This window comes from Microcaecilia unicolor, chromosome 11, assembly GCF_901765095.1.
Source record: "Microcaecilia unicolor chromosome 11, aMicUni1.1, whole genome shotgun sequence".
In the NCBI taxonomy this organism is placed as follows: domain Eukaryota; kingdom Metazoa; phylum Chordata; class Amphibia; order Gymnophiona; family Siphonopidae; genus Microcaecilia; species Microcaecilia unicolor.
Genome location: NC_044041.1, coordinates 189,748,997 through 189,768,459, shown reverse-complemented (window position 1 = coordinate 189,768,459; position 19,463 = coordinate 189,748,997). Strand labels below are relative to the sequence as shown.

The window sequence follows — 19,463 nt, the reverse complement described above, 5'->3', positions numbered from 1 at the left end:
AGGGGGGCCTGCGTAATTTTGATGCGTGCCAAGGCCCACTTTTACTGCAGCAGGCAAAATGTAGGTCTTTCTTTTTTTATCAGGAAATGGCCATGTGGCAAGTGAAGCACTTGCCGAGCGGCCATTTCGGGGGCAGCTCTTACCGATACCCACTGAGGAGGCGATAAGGGCTCCCGAACTAACTCAGCAGTAACCAGTCAGCACGCGGCACTGCCCGATTACCGCTGGGTATACACCGGAGGTACAAAAATTAAAATATTTTTGTAGCACCGGTTATGACTTGCGCTGGGAACTACCGCCGGGCTGCTGCAGTAGCCCGGCAGTACTTCCTTTTTAGCGAGCAATAAGCCCGCGTTGGGCTTACCGCTGCTTTGCAAAAAGGGCCCTTAATCTTCCATTTCCCCAGGTGCGCAGTATATTAAAAGAAATGCTAATGATTACCGGATCCAAAATGGCGACTGCAGCAGACATGACCTCGCGAAGCTCCTGAATACCTTAGTAGTTTGATTGGAATTTTTCCGGTGTTAACATGGGGAAAAGGAAAGGGGAACCAAGGATACTAACCTCCTCGAGCCCTGTGGAGACCCTGACCATCCGTCAAACTACCCTGGAAAATTTCGGAATTCGGAGGCAAGGAGAGCCGGTGTCCGCTTTGACGGAATCCGCGGCTTCGGAAGCGGACCGTAGCGTTCAGGGAGTTTCTCTTAGTCATCCCTCTTGCACAGCACCTCCAATGCCGGGTACTGGACGTATGCTGATGGGGACGCAGTGCGCAGGGGCGCCCGGCAGGGGTTCGGCTTCTGCCACTGATAGAGGAGGACCTGTGGCTGTGCAAAGCCTGAGAGGAGATACTTCAGAGGTGAACCAGGCGTTCCGACTTGCTTCCCCTCCCAGCCAAGGTTCTACTCCCAGAAGCAACGGAGAAGTGATGAGACCAGCTGTGGTATCATTAGAACTTTTATGGGATGCGATCTAGGGACTAAATTCTTCTCTCCTTCAGGTATCTAACACCTTTAAAGGAGAAATTGTGGAAATGAAACAATCTTTTCAATCTTTGTCTGATAATGTTGACAACTACTCTCAGAGAACTGTATCATTAGAATGGAAGGTAGCCCGTCTACAAAAGTTTTTCCTCATTGGCTATTAAGGACAGAGATGCACAAACTTGTAAGTTGGAATACTTGGAGAACCAATTTGAGGTTCTTAACTTTCCCTAAATCACCACTCATCTCAGTGCTTGATTTGCTAAAGAAATATTTGGGGGAGGTATTGGGAATACCAACTGAGGGTTGTCCACCCATAGTCAGAGCTCAGTACATTACGGGCACCCAGACCTATTATAGGACTTCAATCTGATATGAACTTGACTGAACTTCTAGAAAATTCTTTGGCAGTGATAACGGAATGGACTACCCTTCTAGCGACATTTGCATTAGAACCAGACAAAAATAATATTTTTTGAATTTATTTTCGCCATATGAATGCAGAGTTTTTGGGAGCAAAAATTAAAAATTTTTCCTGACCTAGCCGGGGAAACACAAAAAAGAAGGACAGACTTAAAACCTAGAGTTCTTAATTTAGGTGGTACATTTATGTTAAAATTCCACATGCAGGTGTTTAATTTCGTTTAACTCAAATAATTATGTTTTTTTTATTTAAAAAAAACTGCTCAAATTTTTTTGGCTAATTCTAAGGAGGGAGTTATAGATACCTTGGTTGCATCTAATAATTGAACTCGCTGTATATTGGCTGCGAACATTTGGCTACTGCTCTATTGATATAAATATTTTTTTGTATTTCTTTATTTCTTAGTACTTGGATCTAAAATTGTGGACAAAGCGGGAAATAATTATTATTGCAATTTATTATTATTTTTCTTGTTAATTAAGTTGTGATATTGCTTAAACATTCGCTATTATTGAAACAAGATGGGCGTCCATCTTTTGTTTCGATAATACGGTCGGGGATGCCCAAATCTCAACATTTAGGTTGACTTTAGAGATGGTCGTCTCCGGTTTTTGGTGATAATGGAAACCGAGGACGCCCATCTCAAAACGATCAAATCCAAGGCATTTGGTTGTGGGAGGAGCCAGCATTCGTAGTGCATTGGCCCCCCTCACATGCCAGGACACCAACCGGGCACCCTAGGGGGCACTGCAGTGGACTTCACAAATTGCTCCCAGGTGCAGCTCCCTTACCTTCGGTGCTGAGCCCCCCAAATCCCCCCAAAACCTACTCCCCACAATTGTACACCACTACCAAAGCCCTAAGGGGTGAGGGGGGCACCTACATGTGGGTACAGTGGGTTTTGGGTGGGTTTTGAAGGGCTCACATTTATCAGCACAAGTATAACAGGTGGGGGGGGGGGGATGGGCCTGGGTTTGCCTGCCTGAAGTGCACTGCACCCACTAAAACTGCTCCAGGGACCTGCATACTGCTGTCATGGAGCTGGGTATGACATTTGAGGCTGGCATAGAGGCTGGCAAAACATTAAAAACAAATTATTTTTTAGGGTGGGAGGGGGTTGGTGACCACTGGGGGAGTAAGGGAAGGTCATCTCCGATTCCCTCTGGTGGTCATCTGGTCAGTTTGTGCACCTTTTTGAGGCTTGGTCGTGAAAATAAAATGGACATAAGTCAACCAAATGCTCGTCAGGGACGCCCTTCTTGTTTCCATTATTGGCTGAGGATGCCCATCTGTTAAGCACGCCCCAGTTCCGCCTTCGCTATGCCTCCGACACACCCCCAAGAACTTTGGTCATCCCCGCGACAGACTGCAGTTGAGGATGCCCAAAATCGTTTTTTGATTATGCCGATTTGGGCGACCCTGAGAGAAGGACTCCCATCTCCCGATTTGTTATAGCTACGTCATGCAAGGTTCCACGTTAGGAGTTACGGACCAAGAAAGGGATCTGGGTGTCGTCGTCGATAATACGTTGAAACCTTCTGCTCAGTGTGCTGCTGCGGCTCGGAAAGCGAATAGAATGTTAGGTATTATTAGGAAAGGTATGGAAAACGAGTGTGAGGATGTTATAATGCCGTTATATCGCTCCATGGTGCGACCGCACCTTAAGTATTGTGTTCAATTCTGGTCGCCGCATCTCAAGAAAGATATAGTGGAATTGGAAAAGGTGCAGTGAAGGGCGACTAAAATGATAGCGGGGATGGGACAACTTCCCTATGAAGAAAGACTAAGGAGACTAGGGCTTTTCAGCTTGGAGAAGAGACGGCTGAGGGGAGACATGATGGAGGCATATAAAATAATGAGTGGAGTGGAACAGGTGGATGTGAATCGTCTGTTCACGCTTTCCAAAATACTAGGACTAGGGGGCATGTGATGAAACTACAGTGTAGTAAATTTAAAACAAATCGGAGAAAATTTTTCTTCACCTAATGCGTAATTAAACTCTGGAATTCATTGCCGTAGAACGTGAAGGCGGTTAGCTTGGCAGAGTTTAAAAAAGGGTTAGACGGTTTCCTAAAGGACAAGTCCATAAACCGCTACTAAATGGACTTGGGAAAAATCCACAATTCCGGGAATAACATGTATAAAACGTTTGGGAAGCTTGCCAGGTGCCCTTGGCCTGGATTGGCCGCTGTCGTGGACAGGATGCTGGGCTCGATGGACCCTTGGTCTTTTCCCAGTGTGGCATTACTTATGTACTTACTAGCCGTTGAGCCCGTAAAAACGGGCTAGTAAAGGAAGGGGGGGTTGAAAGGCCCCCCCCGGATAGGTCGCCACCGCCCCTCCCCCCCCAGAATCGCCGCCACCGCCCCCCCCCCCCCGGAGTCCCCTCCGCTACCCCTCCACCCGGGCCGGGTACCTGGCTTCACTATTCAAACTGCCGGAACGCAGCACACAGCTCATCTGAGCTGCCGTCGGCCTTCCTTCTTCTCTGCGTCTGTTCCGCCCTCATGCGACGTAACGTCGGCGAGGGCGGGACACAGGCAGGTAAGGAAGGCCAACGACAGCTCAGATGAGCTGTGTGCTGCGTTCCGGCGGTTTGAATAGTGAAGCCAGGTACCCGGGCCGGGTGGAGGGTGGGTGGTGGCGGCGACTCCAGGTGGGTGGGGGGAGCGGTGGCGACGGCGGTTCCCTCACTCGCAGGTGCGCAGGTTCCCTCTCTGTCACACCCCCGTCATCACGTATTGACGCGGGGGCGGGACAGAGAGGGTCTCTACTGCGCATTTGCGAGTGAGTATGCCTATTGCCATTTATATGTTTGATGTACTTATGCACGCCCTTCTCTTTGGAAAATGCCCCTGATAATGGAAGTAATAGCAGTGTATGGTGGTAACAGCGGGTTTACTGTGTGCGAGTTCAAAGAATACGAAAGTACCTGCATGCATCTGTGCATGTAGTTCAAGACCTATTTGTGAGGTTAATAGTTATGCACAGAATAACATTCCAATTCCTGCGCAGATGTGCACTTGCAAGTTCGCTTTCTTCGGACATGCGCACCGAGAAGCCCACTGTGAGTCCTCCAGTGACAGGGAAAAACCTACTGCATCTGAACGGAACTCTCCTTGAGCTACAAGTGAAAAAAGGTGTGATCTAAATCCAAACCCCCTTCATCCTCCTGAAATCTGGCATCTCAAAATGTTCATTAGCCCATCAAACATTGCTTTGATAGTTCTTTTCAAAACACATTCTATTATTGGTGTTCTTTTATACTAATTTGTTCTCAAAATGTGGAAGGGAAGGAAAAGATACAGATTTAAAAGGCAGGCTTTGTTCAAAACACTTTACACGGGTATCTATAAAGTAAGGGGGTAGTTTGATATGACATTTAGGGGCTCCTCAGCTGGGAAAAGAGACGGCTGGGGGGAGATATGACTGAGGTCTACAAAATCCTGACTGGTGTAGAACGAGTAGAAGTGAATCAATTTTTTACTGTTTTAAAAAGTACAAAAACTAGGGGACACTCAATGAAGTTACATGGAAATAATTTTAAAACAAACAGGAGGAAATATTTTTTTCACAACGAATAATTAAGCTCTGCAACTCGTTGCCGGAGGATCTGGTAACAGCAGTTAGCATATTTGGGTTAAAAAAAAGGTTTGGACAAGTTCCTGGAGGAAAAGTCTATTGTCTGCTATTAAGGTAAACATGGGGGAAGCCACTGCTTGCCCTGGGATCAGTAGCACGGAACCTTGATATACTGTGGGATTCTGGAATCTTGCTATACTTTGGGATTCTGGAACCTTGATATACTTTGGGATTCCAGAACCTTACGGTACTTTGGGATTCTGGAATCTTGCTATTCTTTGGGATTCTACCAGATACTTGCCACTGTTGGAAACAGGATACTGGGCTAGGTAGACCGTTGATCTGACCCAGTATGGCTATTCTTATGTTCTTATGTTTCATGGGTAGACCCAGTTTTACCTGTCGGATAGGGCTTTTACAAAATGACTCCACTATGTACACACATAAAATTATGCACGGTGTAAAGAAGACACATACTTCTCATGTGTGTAGGGGTGTTCAAGGGCAAGCTGGAGTGCCGGCAGAATCACAAAGTACCCACAGATCCCCTCATTTTATAACTTTAGCGCCTAAGAGGTAAATATTCAGCTGGCGGCAGTCAGTATTTGTGGCCGCCACCAATATTTTCCCAGATATTCAATGCCAGGTCATGTCTGGGCACCGGCATTGAATATCCAACTATTTGCGGCCAGATATCACTTATCCAGTTAAGTGCAATATTCAGCACTTAACCACATAAGTGCTAACTCCGCCCCTGGACCACCCACAAAACTGCCGGCTATGAATTTAACGGTGAGTGCTGATATTCAGCAGTTAATAATCGTCTTGCTTCTTTCTACAAGTTAGCCAAATCTTGTTCCGTAATTTCCTTGTGCAGATCTGAACAGCTACTGCACCAAAAAATGTGCCCTCCCATCCCATCTGCACTATTGTTTTCCGGAATTGAAGGGGTTTTGAGTGTGGGGTGTGAGTAATGATGACTGTGTAATTGTGAATGTGCTTGTGTGGTATTGGGGCGGGGGAAGGGACACACACACACACAAAAAAAGGGGGCACATGTTTGGGGTGAACTCCTAGCCTGCTTATATTTCCCTCTTGGATCAAAGTCCTCCAGGGGCATTGGAGAGCTACTGTATATTGGTAGTAACATAGTAAGTGACGGCAGATAAAGACCTGTATGGTCCATCCAGTCTGCTCAACAAGATAAACTCATTTTACATGGTATGCGATACTTTATATGTATATCAGAGTTTGATTTGTCCTTGCCATTCTCAGGGCACAGACCATAGAAGTCTGCCCAGCACTCTTCTTGTACTAAAAGTTAAAGCTAACATCAAAGCCCCTTAAAATTTACACTCCAGCCCATCCCCATCTATTCAGTCACGATCAAGGTGTAGACCGTAGAAGTCTGTCCAGCACCGGTTTTGCTTCTTAATTTCCAGCGTCGCCACCCAATCTCTGCTAAGGTTCCGTGGATCCGTTCCTTCTAAACAGGGTTCCTTGGTGTTTATCCCACGCATGTTTGAATTCCATTACCGTTTTCATCTCCACCACCTCCCGCGGGAGGGCATTCCACTTATCCACAACCCTCTCCATGAAAAAATACTTCCTGACATTACTCCCGAGTCTTCCCTTCTTCAACCTCAATTCATGTCCTCTAGTTCTACCGCCTTCCCGTCTCCGGAAAAGGTTTGTTTGCGGATTAATACCTTTCAAATATTTGAACGTCTGTATCACATCACCCCTGTTTCTCCTTTCCTCCAAGGTATACATGTTCAGGTCGGCAAGTCTCTCCTCGTTCCGTTTAGTGAAAGGGCACTGTTTTTGTATTTGGGATTGGCTTGTTTACTGCATCTGATACTTGCATGATGCTTACTGGTGTTGCTGTAATTTTTTTTATCTTTGTTGGGATGTGGTATGTTCTGACATATACACGATAAAGAGAGAGAGAGAGAGAGAGAGACAGACAGAAAAGTCAGCATGTAGGTCTGGTTTCCAGGATCACCAAAATGTAGCTTTATAGCCCAGGGTCCCAAAACTTGTTCTGGTGACCCCACCAATAGCCACAGTGAATGTACAGGAGATAAACCTGCGTCACTGTGCTTTGGGATTGTGTCAGATTGGTCTCTGCTCACCAATTCTCAAGCTCTTTAGCCCGTCGCTCAGATGCTGCTCGGTGAAAACAGGTAATGAAGACTGGAATGGTTTTCTGAGAAAACACCATTGGAGAGTTGTGCTGGCAAGCGGATATCAATTACTTGTCTGCCTTTATCATCTAGGAAAAGAACACCACCTGAGCTTCAGCAGTCATTGTCTCTGGGCAGTACATTAAAAAGCAACAACCATAAAACCTATTGAAATGGACAGATGTATGTGGGCTGGAGTTGTGGAGTAGATGCAGATGGGATGCTCAGTGGTCTTTTAGTGATGACTCCCATTATCACTAAAGAAATACAATTTACAGGTAATATAATGGGACCAAACTGGCCAATTAAGTCAGCATTTTGAGCCAAAGCATTAGGTATGCAGCAATGTGGTTATATTAAATGAAAAATTCATCAAAGAATAAACAGTTCAATTACAATAAACTTCCCGGGGTACCAGCTGCTTCTCTGGGGTAGCCCTAGGATATTCTGCTATTGCTTATTCAGTTAACGGATGCAAATTCCTATTTATCCATTCCTTTACTGCAGAAAAAGACGAGAATACTGAACTCTGGATGTGCCTCTCAGACTCACATGATCAGGCAATTAAGCAGCACCATTAAACAATAACTATTTTACCGTTTCATAACATCAGTTTAGGAGCTGATGACTGAGATTCACAGTCCAGCTGTGTTATGCAGCAAAACTGAGTTTAGGTAGAAGCTGGAATTCACAAAGCACCCGTACGCAAGACACCAAGGGGTGTATTGAATGATAAAACTTTTCAAAACATAGGGTCGGTGGCAGTAAGCCTTTTTTTGTTTAGTCTCCGGCCGCATTATTCCCGAATATTCAATGCCAAAGCAATTTCCAGGCACCGGCACTGAATATCCATGTCTATGCAGCTGGTTATCTCTTATGCAGTTAAATACAATATTCAGCACTTAACTGCATAAGTGACGCCTGACTTTCATGCGGTCCGATTTGACCGCTAAACATGGGTGTAGTTTTGGGGGGGGGGGCAAAGGGTGGGGCGTGTCTCTCTCGATCTCCTTCGAGCCCCCGTGCCGCTGCCACAGCACTGGAGTCTTCCAGTGGCGCCCGGTATTGCCCCCCGTCTTCCAATCCCCCGAGCCGCCAGCAGCCTCAGCAAAAGCAGCACGCACGCTGCTTTAGACCTGCCCAGGAGGCCCTTCTCTCTGCTACAGCTTTCCGCCTACGCAGGACCAGGAAGTTGAAGGAGAAAGAAAAGCTTCCAGGGGCAGGTCTAAAGCAGCGTGCGTGCTGCTTTCTCGCAGAGGCTGCCGGCGGCTCGGGGGATTGGAGGATGGGGTGGCAGCTCGTTTCGGGAGGGGGGGCACTGCCCCCTCGCCCCCTTCCAAACTACGCCCATGCCGCTAAACTTGGGTGGTTGAGGGGGTCCTTTTATGAAGCTGCGGTACAAGGGGGCCTGCACAAGTGTCAGCATGTGTTTTTGACGTGCGCAGTGGGTAAAAGGTTGGCTCTTACCGTATGGCCATTTCGGGGGACAGTATTTACTGCCATACATTGAGGTGGTGGTAAGGGCTCCTGTGCTAACCCGGCGGTAACCAGGCAGTGTGCAGCGCTGCCCAATAACTGCTGGATAAGCACCGGCGCTACAAAAATAGAACATATTTTTGTAGCGCTGGAAATGGCTTGCGCTGGAGGTGGGAACCGCTGCCGGGCTCCTCCCATTGCTGCACGCCAAACCTTTAGTAAAAGGACGCCTAAGAGCTGAATATTGGCTCTTAACCGCATAAGTGCTGACTCTTTTCATGGACCACCCACAAAATAGTCAGGTTTGAGTTTAGCGGCATGGGGTGATCTGTTAAGTGCTCACACAAGCGATTTAACCGACCAGGAGCCATTTCTGGCCAGTTCAATTGTTTTGGGTAATTCTCATCATTTTTATACTGCTACTAGATATATGCAATGTGGGAAATGTGGGATACAAATGCAGCAAATAAATAAATAAATAAAAGATGGCAGCCCGTGTGCAGGGAGGGAGATGCCAGTAAACAGGCAAGGGGGAGAGGGACAGAGATGGCAGGTCACGGAGATGGAGGCAGGGGCAGCAGCAGGGCCCTTGATTGTTTGCCCCGGGCACAACTTTGTCTCTCTGTGACCCTGGGTTCAGGATTCCTTTCTCCTGGACCTCACTGATACAATGCTCAGCTCTCTGGGTTGTTTTGTTTTCCTGACTTGAAATGCTCTCATCCAACTATTAACCAGCTGTCAGTGACTTATACAAATCGGATGACACAGAGCCTTCTGGGGTGCTGACTGTACCCAGAGGCAAAGCAGAGCACCTTGAAAATGAAGTGGTAATGTCCACTGGGTAGGGGGCTGAAAGCGATCGCCACAATTGATTAAAAAGCACAGCAGAGACATGAAATGAACTGTGAAAGCTGATTATTGCTATTATGCAATGAATATATATATTTTTGCTACTGTTTGCAAATTATATATATATATATATATATATACAAAGCAGTTTTTTTGCAGCAGACTAGCGTGTTGAGCCATTGAGGAAAGGAGGGATCAGAGCAGTGTGGCAGAGAGATGTACCCTGCATGCACTGAAGCGACGATTTTCACCAGTTCAAGATTTCAGGCCATATAATTAGAAAAAGTGGGGTAAGATTAACTGTCCATTAAACACAAACAATACTAGTCAAATCACTAGGCAGAGAGCTCCCCGCTGAAGAAGATGCTGGCAATACGGCATGGTGAAAAACTTGGCCTACTTTCGGGGGGGGGGGACTCCCCACTGGCCCTCTCAGTGATTTGAAATGCCTTATGTGGCCCTTCTCTAAAAAGTATGGAGACCCCTGATCTAATATGTTACTATGTACAGGGGACACAGAGCAAAAAAAGATCCAGAATAATGTATGGATGTTGTCTTTACTGTAACAAACTACCTTCCGAATGATGTATCAGATTGCTCTGTCACGGTGGTCATTACGATCGCACATCTTCCTTACTTAAACAACATCACTGGCTTCCTGTTGACTTCCAAATTACTTACAAAATCGCCCTGCTGACAATTCAAAGCTTTTAGGATGGGTACGCCAGATTATCTCTCATGTCTTACTATTCCGTATTCACCAGCAAGAGTCCTTCACTCTTTAAACGATCATCGCCTCATTCTGCCAGGTCCCAAATTTGGCCAGCTAGAAACAACCAGACACTAAGCTTTCTTCTTTCTTTCCCCTCATATTTGGAACTCTTTGCCTTTTTTCCCTTTGTAGTGAATCCTCCAAACATAGTAACATAGTAGATGACGGCAGAAAAAGACCTGCACGGTCCATCCAGTCTGCCCAACAAGATAAACTCATATGTGCTACTTTTTGTGTATACCCTACCTTGATTTGTACCTGTCCTCTTCAGGGCACAGACCGTATAAGTCTGCCCAGCACTATCCCCGCCTCCCAACCACCAGCCCCGCCTCCCACCTCCAGCTCTGCAAATCAAAGCAAATCTGACAAGCCTTCGGAGATTAAGATTAGTCAGAAGTTGCCACCAATTGGCTAGGTGAACCAGCCCATGCTCTTGGCTGTGTGCTTTATACTTTCCTTTGCGTGATTGTTTCATGTTTTTCTCGTTATCAATAGAAATCAAACAAAATAAAACATGGAAAAGAAAATAAGATGATACCTTTTTTATTGGACATAACTTAATACATTTCTTGATTAGCTTTCGAAGGTTGCCCTTCTTCGTCAGATCGGAAATAAGCAAATGTGCTAGCTGACAGTGTATATAAGTGAAAACATTCAAGCATTACTATGACAGTAAAATAGATACCATTGGAGATTCTACATGGAATGTTGCTATTCCACTAGCAACATTCCATGTAGAAGGCTGCGCAGGCTTCTGTTTCTGTGAGTCTGACGTCCTGCACATACGTGCAGGACGTCAGACTCACAGAAACAGAAGCCTGCGCGGCCACATTGGTGATCTGCAAGGGCCGACTTCTACATGGAATGTTGCTACTATTGGAGATTCTACATGGAATGTTGCTATTCCACTAGCAACATTCCATGTAGAAGGCTGCGCAGGCTTCTGTTTCTGTGAGTCTGACATCCTGCACCTACGTGCAGGACGTCAGACTCACAGAAGCAGAAGCCTGCGCGGCCACATTGGTGATCTACAAGGGCCGACTTCTACATGGAATGTTGCTAGTGGAATAGCAACATTCCATGTAGAATCTATAGAAATCAAACAAAATAAAACATGGAAAAGAAAATAAGATGATACCTTTTTTATTGGACATAACTTAATACATTTCTTGATTAGCTTTCGAAGGTTGCCCTTCTTCGTCAGATCGGAAATAAGCAAATGTGCTAGCTGACAGTGTATATAAGTGAAAATATTCAAGCATTACTATGACAGTAAAATAGATACCATTGGAGATTCTACATGGAATGTTGCTACTATTGGAGATTCTACATGGAATGTTGCTATTCCATTAGCAACATTCCATGTAGAAGGCTGCGCAGGCTTCTGTTTCTGTGAGTCTGACATCCTGCACGTACGTGCAGGACGTCAGACTCACAGAAGCAGAAGCCTGCGCGGCCACATTGGTGATCTGCAAGGGCCGACTTCTACATGGAATGTTGCTAGTGGAATAGCAACATTCCATGTAGAATCTATAGAAATCAAACAAAATAAAACATGGAAAAGAAAATAAGATGATACCTTTTTTATTGGACATAACTTAATACATTTCTTGATTAGCTTTCGAAGGTTGCCCTTCTTCGTCAGATCGGAAATAAGCAAATGTGCTAGCTGACAGTGTATATAAGTGAAAAACTTATATACATGTTATGTTATGTTTTTCTCGGAATGAATGCATTTCTTTCTGATTGTTTGGACTTACCTCAGTTTTCTCTTGTGTGATTTTGTTTCTTTCCTGTCAATAATTGGAGTTCCTTTCCTTTTTCCTTATGTTTTAGTTATGTACAATACTCTGCTCTACCCACTCAAGGTTACAAAAAAGAAGAAAAAAAAAAGTCATATAATGACGTGAGAACAAATGGGTCCAGTAAACCATCGGTCTGTTCTACTTTTCATTTTACTCTGTTTTAACCAATTTATGATGTTCACGGTTTTTGTTCAATTTATTATTTATTTAATTCTTAAAATGTGTACCGTCTAGAATATATATGAGTTTTTTTTACGCATTGAATATAATTGGGTCTGCCAAAACCGTTTGGGCAGCGGAAGCCATGGGCTTTCTACCATCCTGAAAAGAATTGCATATCCCCTCTAAATATTTAATTACCCCAACCTTGTATCTGCTCATGACGGTTTTACACAGTCAGAGCAGTAGCAGGATTCTCAATTGGAAAGAAACCCAGTATCCAGTAGATATAATAATATAGTTTATTAGCATTGGTATCTTACCCAAAAGTTGTACAGGCAAATTAGGCATTCATCTCTGGAACATGATGGGACGCTTCACAGAGCAGGTGCAGTCTGATCTCTCTCCCCAGCCTTCTGCTCTTCTGCCCCTTGCTCTAGCTGACACCCTGCTTATATATATTTTTGGTACCATTCATTTCTACGGACACTCAATTTCTCACTAGTCATCTTTGCATGTTATCAGCTATCATCTTTTTAAACATCAACATTTGATGTCAATGATGTCCAAGATTCTATGTGTTCCCAAACTTCCCTAGCCCCCCTGGATGATCTCATCCGGGGTGCAGCTGACCCAGTACTATCGTCATGAAGCCAAAACATCTTTGCTGGTGACTTCTCACAGGTGCCAGTCTATTCATTGTTTATAGAGTAGATTTCCCCCTCCCCTGTCAGTTCTCAATTACCTCGTTTCAGCACTTGCTGCAGTGAAAAAGTCTTATGATTTTTTAGAGGCCTAGCTCTTAGCTGTAAGCAGGGGCGTAGCCACGGGTGGGCCTGGACAGGCCCAGGCCCAGCCACTTTTGCTCCAGGCCCGCCCTAACTAGCCCCAACCCAACATCGCTGCCGGGAGTGTTGCCTGCCTGAAATTCATCTCCCCGCTGCTGCCTCGGTCCCTGCAGCATTCTTTTTTTCACCCATCGCCGGCAGCGCTACGATTCACAGAGGCCGCTCCGCTCCGCTCCCCCCTGCAGCGTCCATCCGGCCCTCTCTGATGCACTTCCTGTTTTCATAGGGCCAGATGGACGCTGCAGGGAGGAGCGGAGCGGCCTCTGTGAATCGTAGCGCTGCTGGCGACGGGCGAAAAAAAGAATGCTGCAGAGAACTTCAACTTCCTCCTCCAAAGGGGGCTGACTGGCGCCACACTTTTTGAGGCAATTTGTGCAACAACCTGCTAAGCCCATTAGACGTGTGCAGAGGCCTATCTGATTAATTCTACTCGCTTTTTCCCTCCTGACACGTTGAAGTCCGTTGAGAGTGAAGAGGAATGGAGCATTCGTAAGGATAAACATGGGAGATTGTTTGAAATGTACATGTTTCTCTTTGAGAGTCTGTGCGGTCGCTGCTCCAGGATAAAATTCTTGCTGCTGCTCTTGACTGTGGGCTTGAGAGGCTGGTGAGTATCAGAAACCGGGCAACGCTTTACAATATTAACCCTCCGAACACTTTACAATAATAACGTAGGAACGTTCTGATCTATAGCATACTTTCATTTTCTCGCTTTTTTTTTTCTCTCTGTTGCCTGTTGAGTATCAACTTTGACTTGCGTCAGTGGACCTGTCTTGCCTGTTGCCTTTGCGCCGCTGAAAACCTTGTATCCAAATGTAGCTTACCAGCAGCAGCAGGGAGAAGAATTTCAAGCAGAAGCTCTTCGAGAGTTGCTGCACAGGGGGGTAAGGAGTGAGGGAGAAAGTTGGACATGGGATGGGAGGGAGAGATGCTACATGGGTTGCAGGAGACAACTGTTGGAGGTGGGGTGGGAGGAAGAGCTGCTGCATGCATGGGATGGAGAGAGAGGAAGAGATGCTGCACAGGGGGGTAGAGGTGAGAGAGGGAGAAATGGGCTTGAGGATGGAGGGGGAGAGAGAGGAAGAAATGCTGGATGTGGAGTGGGAGGGAGGAAGAGATGCAGAAGAAGAGAGAGAGAGAGAGAGAGAGAGAGAGAGAGAAAAATGTTGGACATAGAAGTAGGAGAGAGGGTGACATGTGGGAGTAGGACAGGGGCAGAAAAAATATTGTGCCCATCCAATTTGGGCTCAGGCCCACCCAAAATTGGCTGTCTGGCTACGCCACTGGCTGTAAGCCTGAGCCCTTGGCCTGTATTTCACTGAGAGCAAGTGACAGCATATTTCTACTGTATGAACCTTTTTTTTTTAAATCTATATATCATTACATACTTTAAATTTATATTGGTTATCTTTGCTTTTATTGTAGACTCCTGAGGAAGGCACATCTGTGCCGAAAATTCCACTCAATAGGTTGTCACATCTTGCTTCTTGACCACTGGTACAATGAAGCCATTTCAGAATTTTGCAACAAAACAATTTACAGTGGAAGGCATGATAAGACAATTATACCTCCTCTGGTTTGGCCATGTCTGCAGAACAGAGGCATCGTGACTACCAAGATGGTTACTCCAATGGTGTTGAACATCTAGCTAGAAGTTTGTAGAAAGTGCTCCAAAAAAGACCTGGTATAGGCAAATCGAAGTTGAAGCAAAGTGACTCCATCTCTGCATGGATGACTTTACTGCAGTTGCTCAGGACCGACTGCGTTGGAAGTGAATCACTACGAATGCCCTTGCCATGACCACTGCAACACCCGTGGGACAGCCCTACCAACTAAGGAACTGCCCGAGTGTTGACCTGACATAAGCCCTTGAAAGGGGAACCAAATGATTCAAGGAACCCAACAGAGCTATCAAGTGACTGAACTCAAGGAAGGAGCCTTTTGGCCGGTCTTGGTTTTTGAAAGTATATCCTAATGCATTTTAGGATTTGAAGTCCTTTGGCATCCACATTGCAGGTGGCTGAACAAAATCAGAACTGCAGCTCTGTGCACGCAATGGGGCAAAACTAAGAAAGCCTGTTTGGTTACCTACGGTGACATGGCAATCCTAGCAGAGACTGTAGATTGAGCTAACTAGGTACAATCATTTTGTATTGATCAATGTATCTATTTTCCTGTCCTGAGAGATTCTTCAGAGGTTCTTAGTGTATTATTTATGAGGCATTGGGTAGACTGAAGTATTATAACGGGATTATTGTAGACTGGTTTATGTATTTTTTTATCATTGTAGATGGCATGGCAGCTTTTTCCATCTTAACGAGAGTGGACTTCGTCTTTCTTTTCCAAATTATTTCTGTATTATGGGATGCTATATTTGAATATTTATTGTATTATTGTAAACTGCTTTAGGTTGCACTTTTGTCGTAGGAAAGCAGTCTATAAATATACTTGAACACAATGACTAACCCAAGAGACGAGCTCGGTCTTCCAAACCCTATCCTAGGGGATCCTAGGACAATGAATATACATAAGATAAATTAGCATATACTGGGTTTTCAATATATACAAAATTGATCTCATGCATATTAGCACTGATATCCTGAAAACCTGACAGGCTGTGCGGTCCTCAGGGTGGGTATGGTAAATCCTGAGCTACGATTATTAGTTTGGTTCTGCACTTATTCCCCTCATTCCTTAGGGTGTTGACTATAGTTTGTTATTATAAAAACACAACAGCCATTCTGGGTCAGACTAAAGGTCCATCTAGCCCAGTATCCTGTTTCCAAAAGTGCCAATCCAAGTCACAAGTACCTGGCAGGAACCCAAATAGTAGCAACATTTGAGCTACCGATCCCAGGGCAAGCAGTGCCTTCCCCATGTCTATCTTAATAGCAGACTATGGACATTTCCTCCAGGAACTTGTTCAAACCTTCTTTAAACCCAGATATGCTAACCGCTCTTACCACATCCTCCAGCAACGAGCTTAAGTATTCGTTGAATGAAAAAATATTTTCTCCTATTTGCTTTAAAAGTATTTTCCATGTAACTTCCTCGAGTGTCCCCTAGTCTTTGTACTTTTGGAACGAGTCAAAATCGATTTACGTCTACTCGTTCTACACCACTCAGGATTTCGTAGACCTCAATCAATCTCCCCTCAGCCGTCTCTTTTTCAAGCTGAAGAGCCCTAACCTCTTTAGCCTTTCTTCACATGAAAGGAGTTCCAGTCCCTTTATCATTTTGGTTGCTCTTTTTTGAACCTTTTCTAATTCCGTTATATCTTTTTTGAGATACAGCGACCAGAACTGAAAGCAATACTCAAGGTGAGGTTGCACCATGGAGCGATACAGAGAGACTGGTAAATGTTCCGGGAGGACACAGACCTCTCCTTAGTGCCCTTGGACCCCCCCCCCCCCCCCCCCCCCCCCCCCCGCCGTACTTTATCACTGGCCTGCATCTGATTCTTGATCAGGTTGAGGAGCTCAGTTAGTGATTAACCAGTTTTCTGTAAAAAGGCAGCACAAATTGTTCTGCATGTTCAAATGTGGCTAATGAGGCTCACAGTCGGGACCAGCCCAACTATTAGGCAAGACTAGGAGGCTGCCTAGGGCAGCAGCTTCTTGAGGGTGTCAAAAGCAGCTGGTGTCAAAGCAAAACAATAGGACCTGACAGTCACACAAAGAATTATCAGCATCAACTTTTGCCTACATTTTTATAGGATGGTTGTTTGATGATCATGATTGCTAAGCTTCTATCGTCAAAATTTTGTAGGGGACGTGAAAATTTATTTAAGGACGGGGGTGGGGGGTGCAAGGCTGAAGGTTCGCCTAGGGCTTCTCCCACCCTTCCACCAGCTCTCCTCACAGTAAAATTCAAAATTACTAAGCAATGGAGGTCTTAAATTTTTCCTTGCTGGCCAGTTCCATGAGTGTGGTGCATCCAAGCCTGGAGGCCACTTTTCAGTACTGTCGCCACCTGAGCTAATTTCTACAGGGAGCAGAGCAATGGCGAGGGTTTCCTGGTGCCGCAGCTGCGCCGAACCTCAGCCTCATCTCAGTGATGAGAATTGTGGACTTTGCAAGGTGCTGTAATCCCTTACAAGCCAGGAGCAGCTATTAGGGTTAATGACTCTCACTACATTAGCTCCAGCAGAAGCGTCTCTACCCCCCTGGAATGTTCCATGCTGTAATGAACGCCATTAAGACCCAGTGCTCAGACCACAGCCAGAGTACATTATAATGAAATAACCAATTAATAAAATCCATTGCGGTAGTCATTCCTCTCTGGGTGCTGTCTGGGCCATTTTTCTTTTTTCTCTCTCTCTCTTTTGCAAATGCCTAAGGTAGCGGGAGAAGCAGAAAGGTTGAAGGGAGAGAATTGTTCTAAACGGACTTGAAACTTGGTCTGGAATAATCAATGTCACCGAATTAAAGGGCCCTTGTACTAAGCCGCTGCAAAATCTGGGTTTAGTGAGTCTTAACGTGGGCCTTTCCTGTGTGTTAAGTACAGGTTTACCACGGCATATTTTTAAGGATTTAAAAACAAATTTTTTTGCAGGTCTCATGCTAATTTTTCCATTAGCACACAGAACTTGGAAAAATATTAACACGGGAGCAGTTATTACGTTTTATTTAGGAGGCGCTATGTGATCCCGCATTAAGTCCACGTTATAAAGTTAGGGCTAGATTCCTTATATGGTGTCCAAAATGTAGGCGCGTTGAAATAACGAATGTAGCGCTATTCTATAAACCGTGCCTACAGCAAGACGTGGTTTATAGAATGGCGCATAGGCCGGGGAAGCGTGTGTACCTCTAGGTGTGGCCATTAATGCAGCTGAAAACCCTGGTAAAAATGCCCACGCCTAAATGTACACACGTTCCCTCGAATCCTATAACAATGCGTATAAATGTGATTGACACCCCTGACACGCCTACAGTTCACCCATGGTCACACCCCCTTTTCAGCTATGCACATTGGAATTTACGTGCGCCTCTTCTTAGAATATGCCTAAAAAGAAGCGCACGTGAATTCCAATTATTGCCAATTAGTGACAATAATTAGTTATCGGCCAATGATCACTAATTGCTCAGTAATCAATTGAGTAGTGTGCACAACTTCACCACATGCACAGTTTAATGTGCACTACTCGCCATGCCTTACATAGAATCCGGGATTTAGCGTGCACTAATCAGAGCGCACTAGCTGGATAACGTTTCTTCCTTCTCCTTTGTACTCCCGCTCTCCCAAACACAATCTACTCACAGTTTGGTCATTACAATTATTGCTTTCAGCCATGTTTTGAATCCAGCTGTTGGGTTCACTTTTACACTCCGCTTGTCTATCGGAATAAAGCTGGGTCAGGTACGAGGGCATAATCAAACGGGGGCGCCCATCTATAAGGTCGCCCATCTCCGGGGACGACCCCGAGAAGCTAACCGTACTATTGAACAAGATGGGTGGCCATATTTTGTTTCAATAATAACGTTGAGGCTGGCCAAATCTCAACATTTAGGTCGACCTTAGAGATGGTTGACTTAAATGTTGAGACTTAGAGATGGGCGGCTTCGGTTTTCGCCGATAATGGAAACCGAGGCCGGCCATCTCAAACCCAGCGAAATCCAAGGCATTTGGTCATGGGAGGAGCCAGCATTTGTAGTGCACTGGTCCCCCTCACCTGCCAGGACACCAACTCGGCACCCTAGGGGGCACTGCAGTGGACTTTATGAATTGATCCCAGGTATATAGCTCCCTTCCCTTGGGTGCTGAGCCCCCCCAAATCCCACTACCCACAATTGTATACCACTATCATAGCCCTTATAGGTGAAGGGGGCACCTACATGTGGGTACAGTGGGTTTTGGGGGGGGTTGGAGGGCTCAACACTTACCACCACAAGTGTAACAGGTAGGGGGGGATGGGTCTGGGTCCGCCTGCCTGAAGTGCACTGCACCCACTAAAACTGCTCCAGGGACCTGCTGTCACGTCTGTGGCCGTGACCACCCTCAGACTTACCTTGTTCCTGGGGGTCAGCTTCCTAGCTGGCTCCTGTTTCTTCTGTCTGTCCTTTCTGAGCTAGCTCTGGCTCTCTGTGCTGGCTGCATCCAACAGCATGACACTAATTGCCTCACTATACTGCACCTGTGGGTGTTGCCTGGGTTAGCTCTCTCTCTCTCTCTGTGTGCTGGCTGCTGCCAGCAGGACTCTAATTGCTTCACTACACTACACCTGGGTGTGGGAAGCCTCTGTGTTTTACTGTGCTTTCTGCCTGCTCTGTGGCTTGTGCCTAATCAGTCTCCGTAGTTGCTGGAGATTGCTGCAGCTGTGCCTCTGGTGTGGAAGGGCTTTATTAAGCACTTAGAGACTGCAGTCTTGGCCTTTGCATCG

At 45.7% G+C, this 19,463-nt stretch overlaps 1 protein-coding gene across 1 annotated transcript in view; it reads right to left on the bottom strand.

Moving 5' to 3' along the window:
- Positions 1-704: 704 nt before the first annotated feature.
- LOC115481016 (enoyl-[acyl-carrier-protein] reductase, mitochondrial-like) overlaps positions 705-19,463 on the bottom strand; it is a 61,533-nt gene continuing 42,774 nt past the window's right edge. The window contains 1 exon segment of the mRNA XM_030220001.1: positions 705-902. Within this exon segment, the coding sequence (XP_030075861.1) occupies positions 705-902 (198 nt within the window).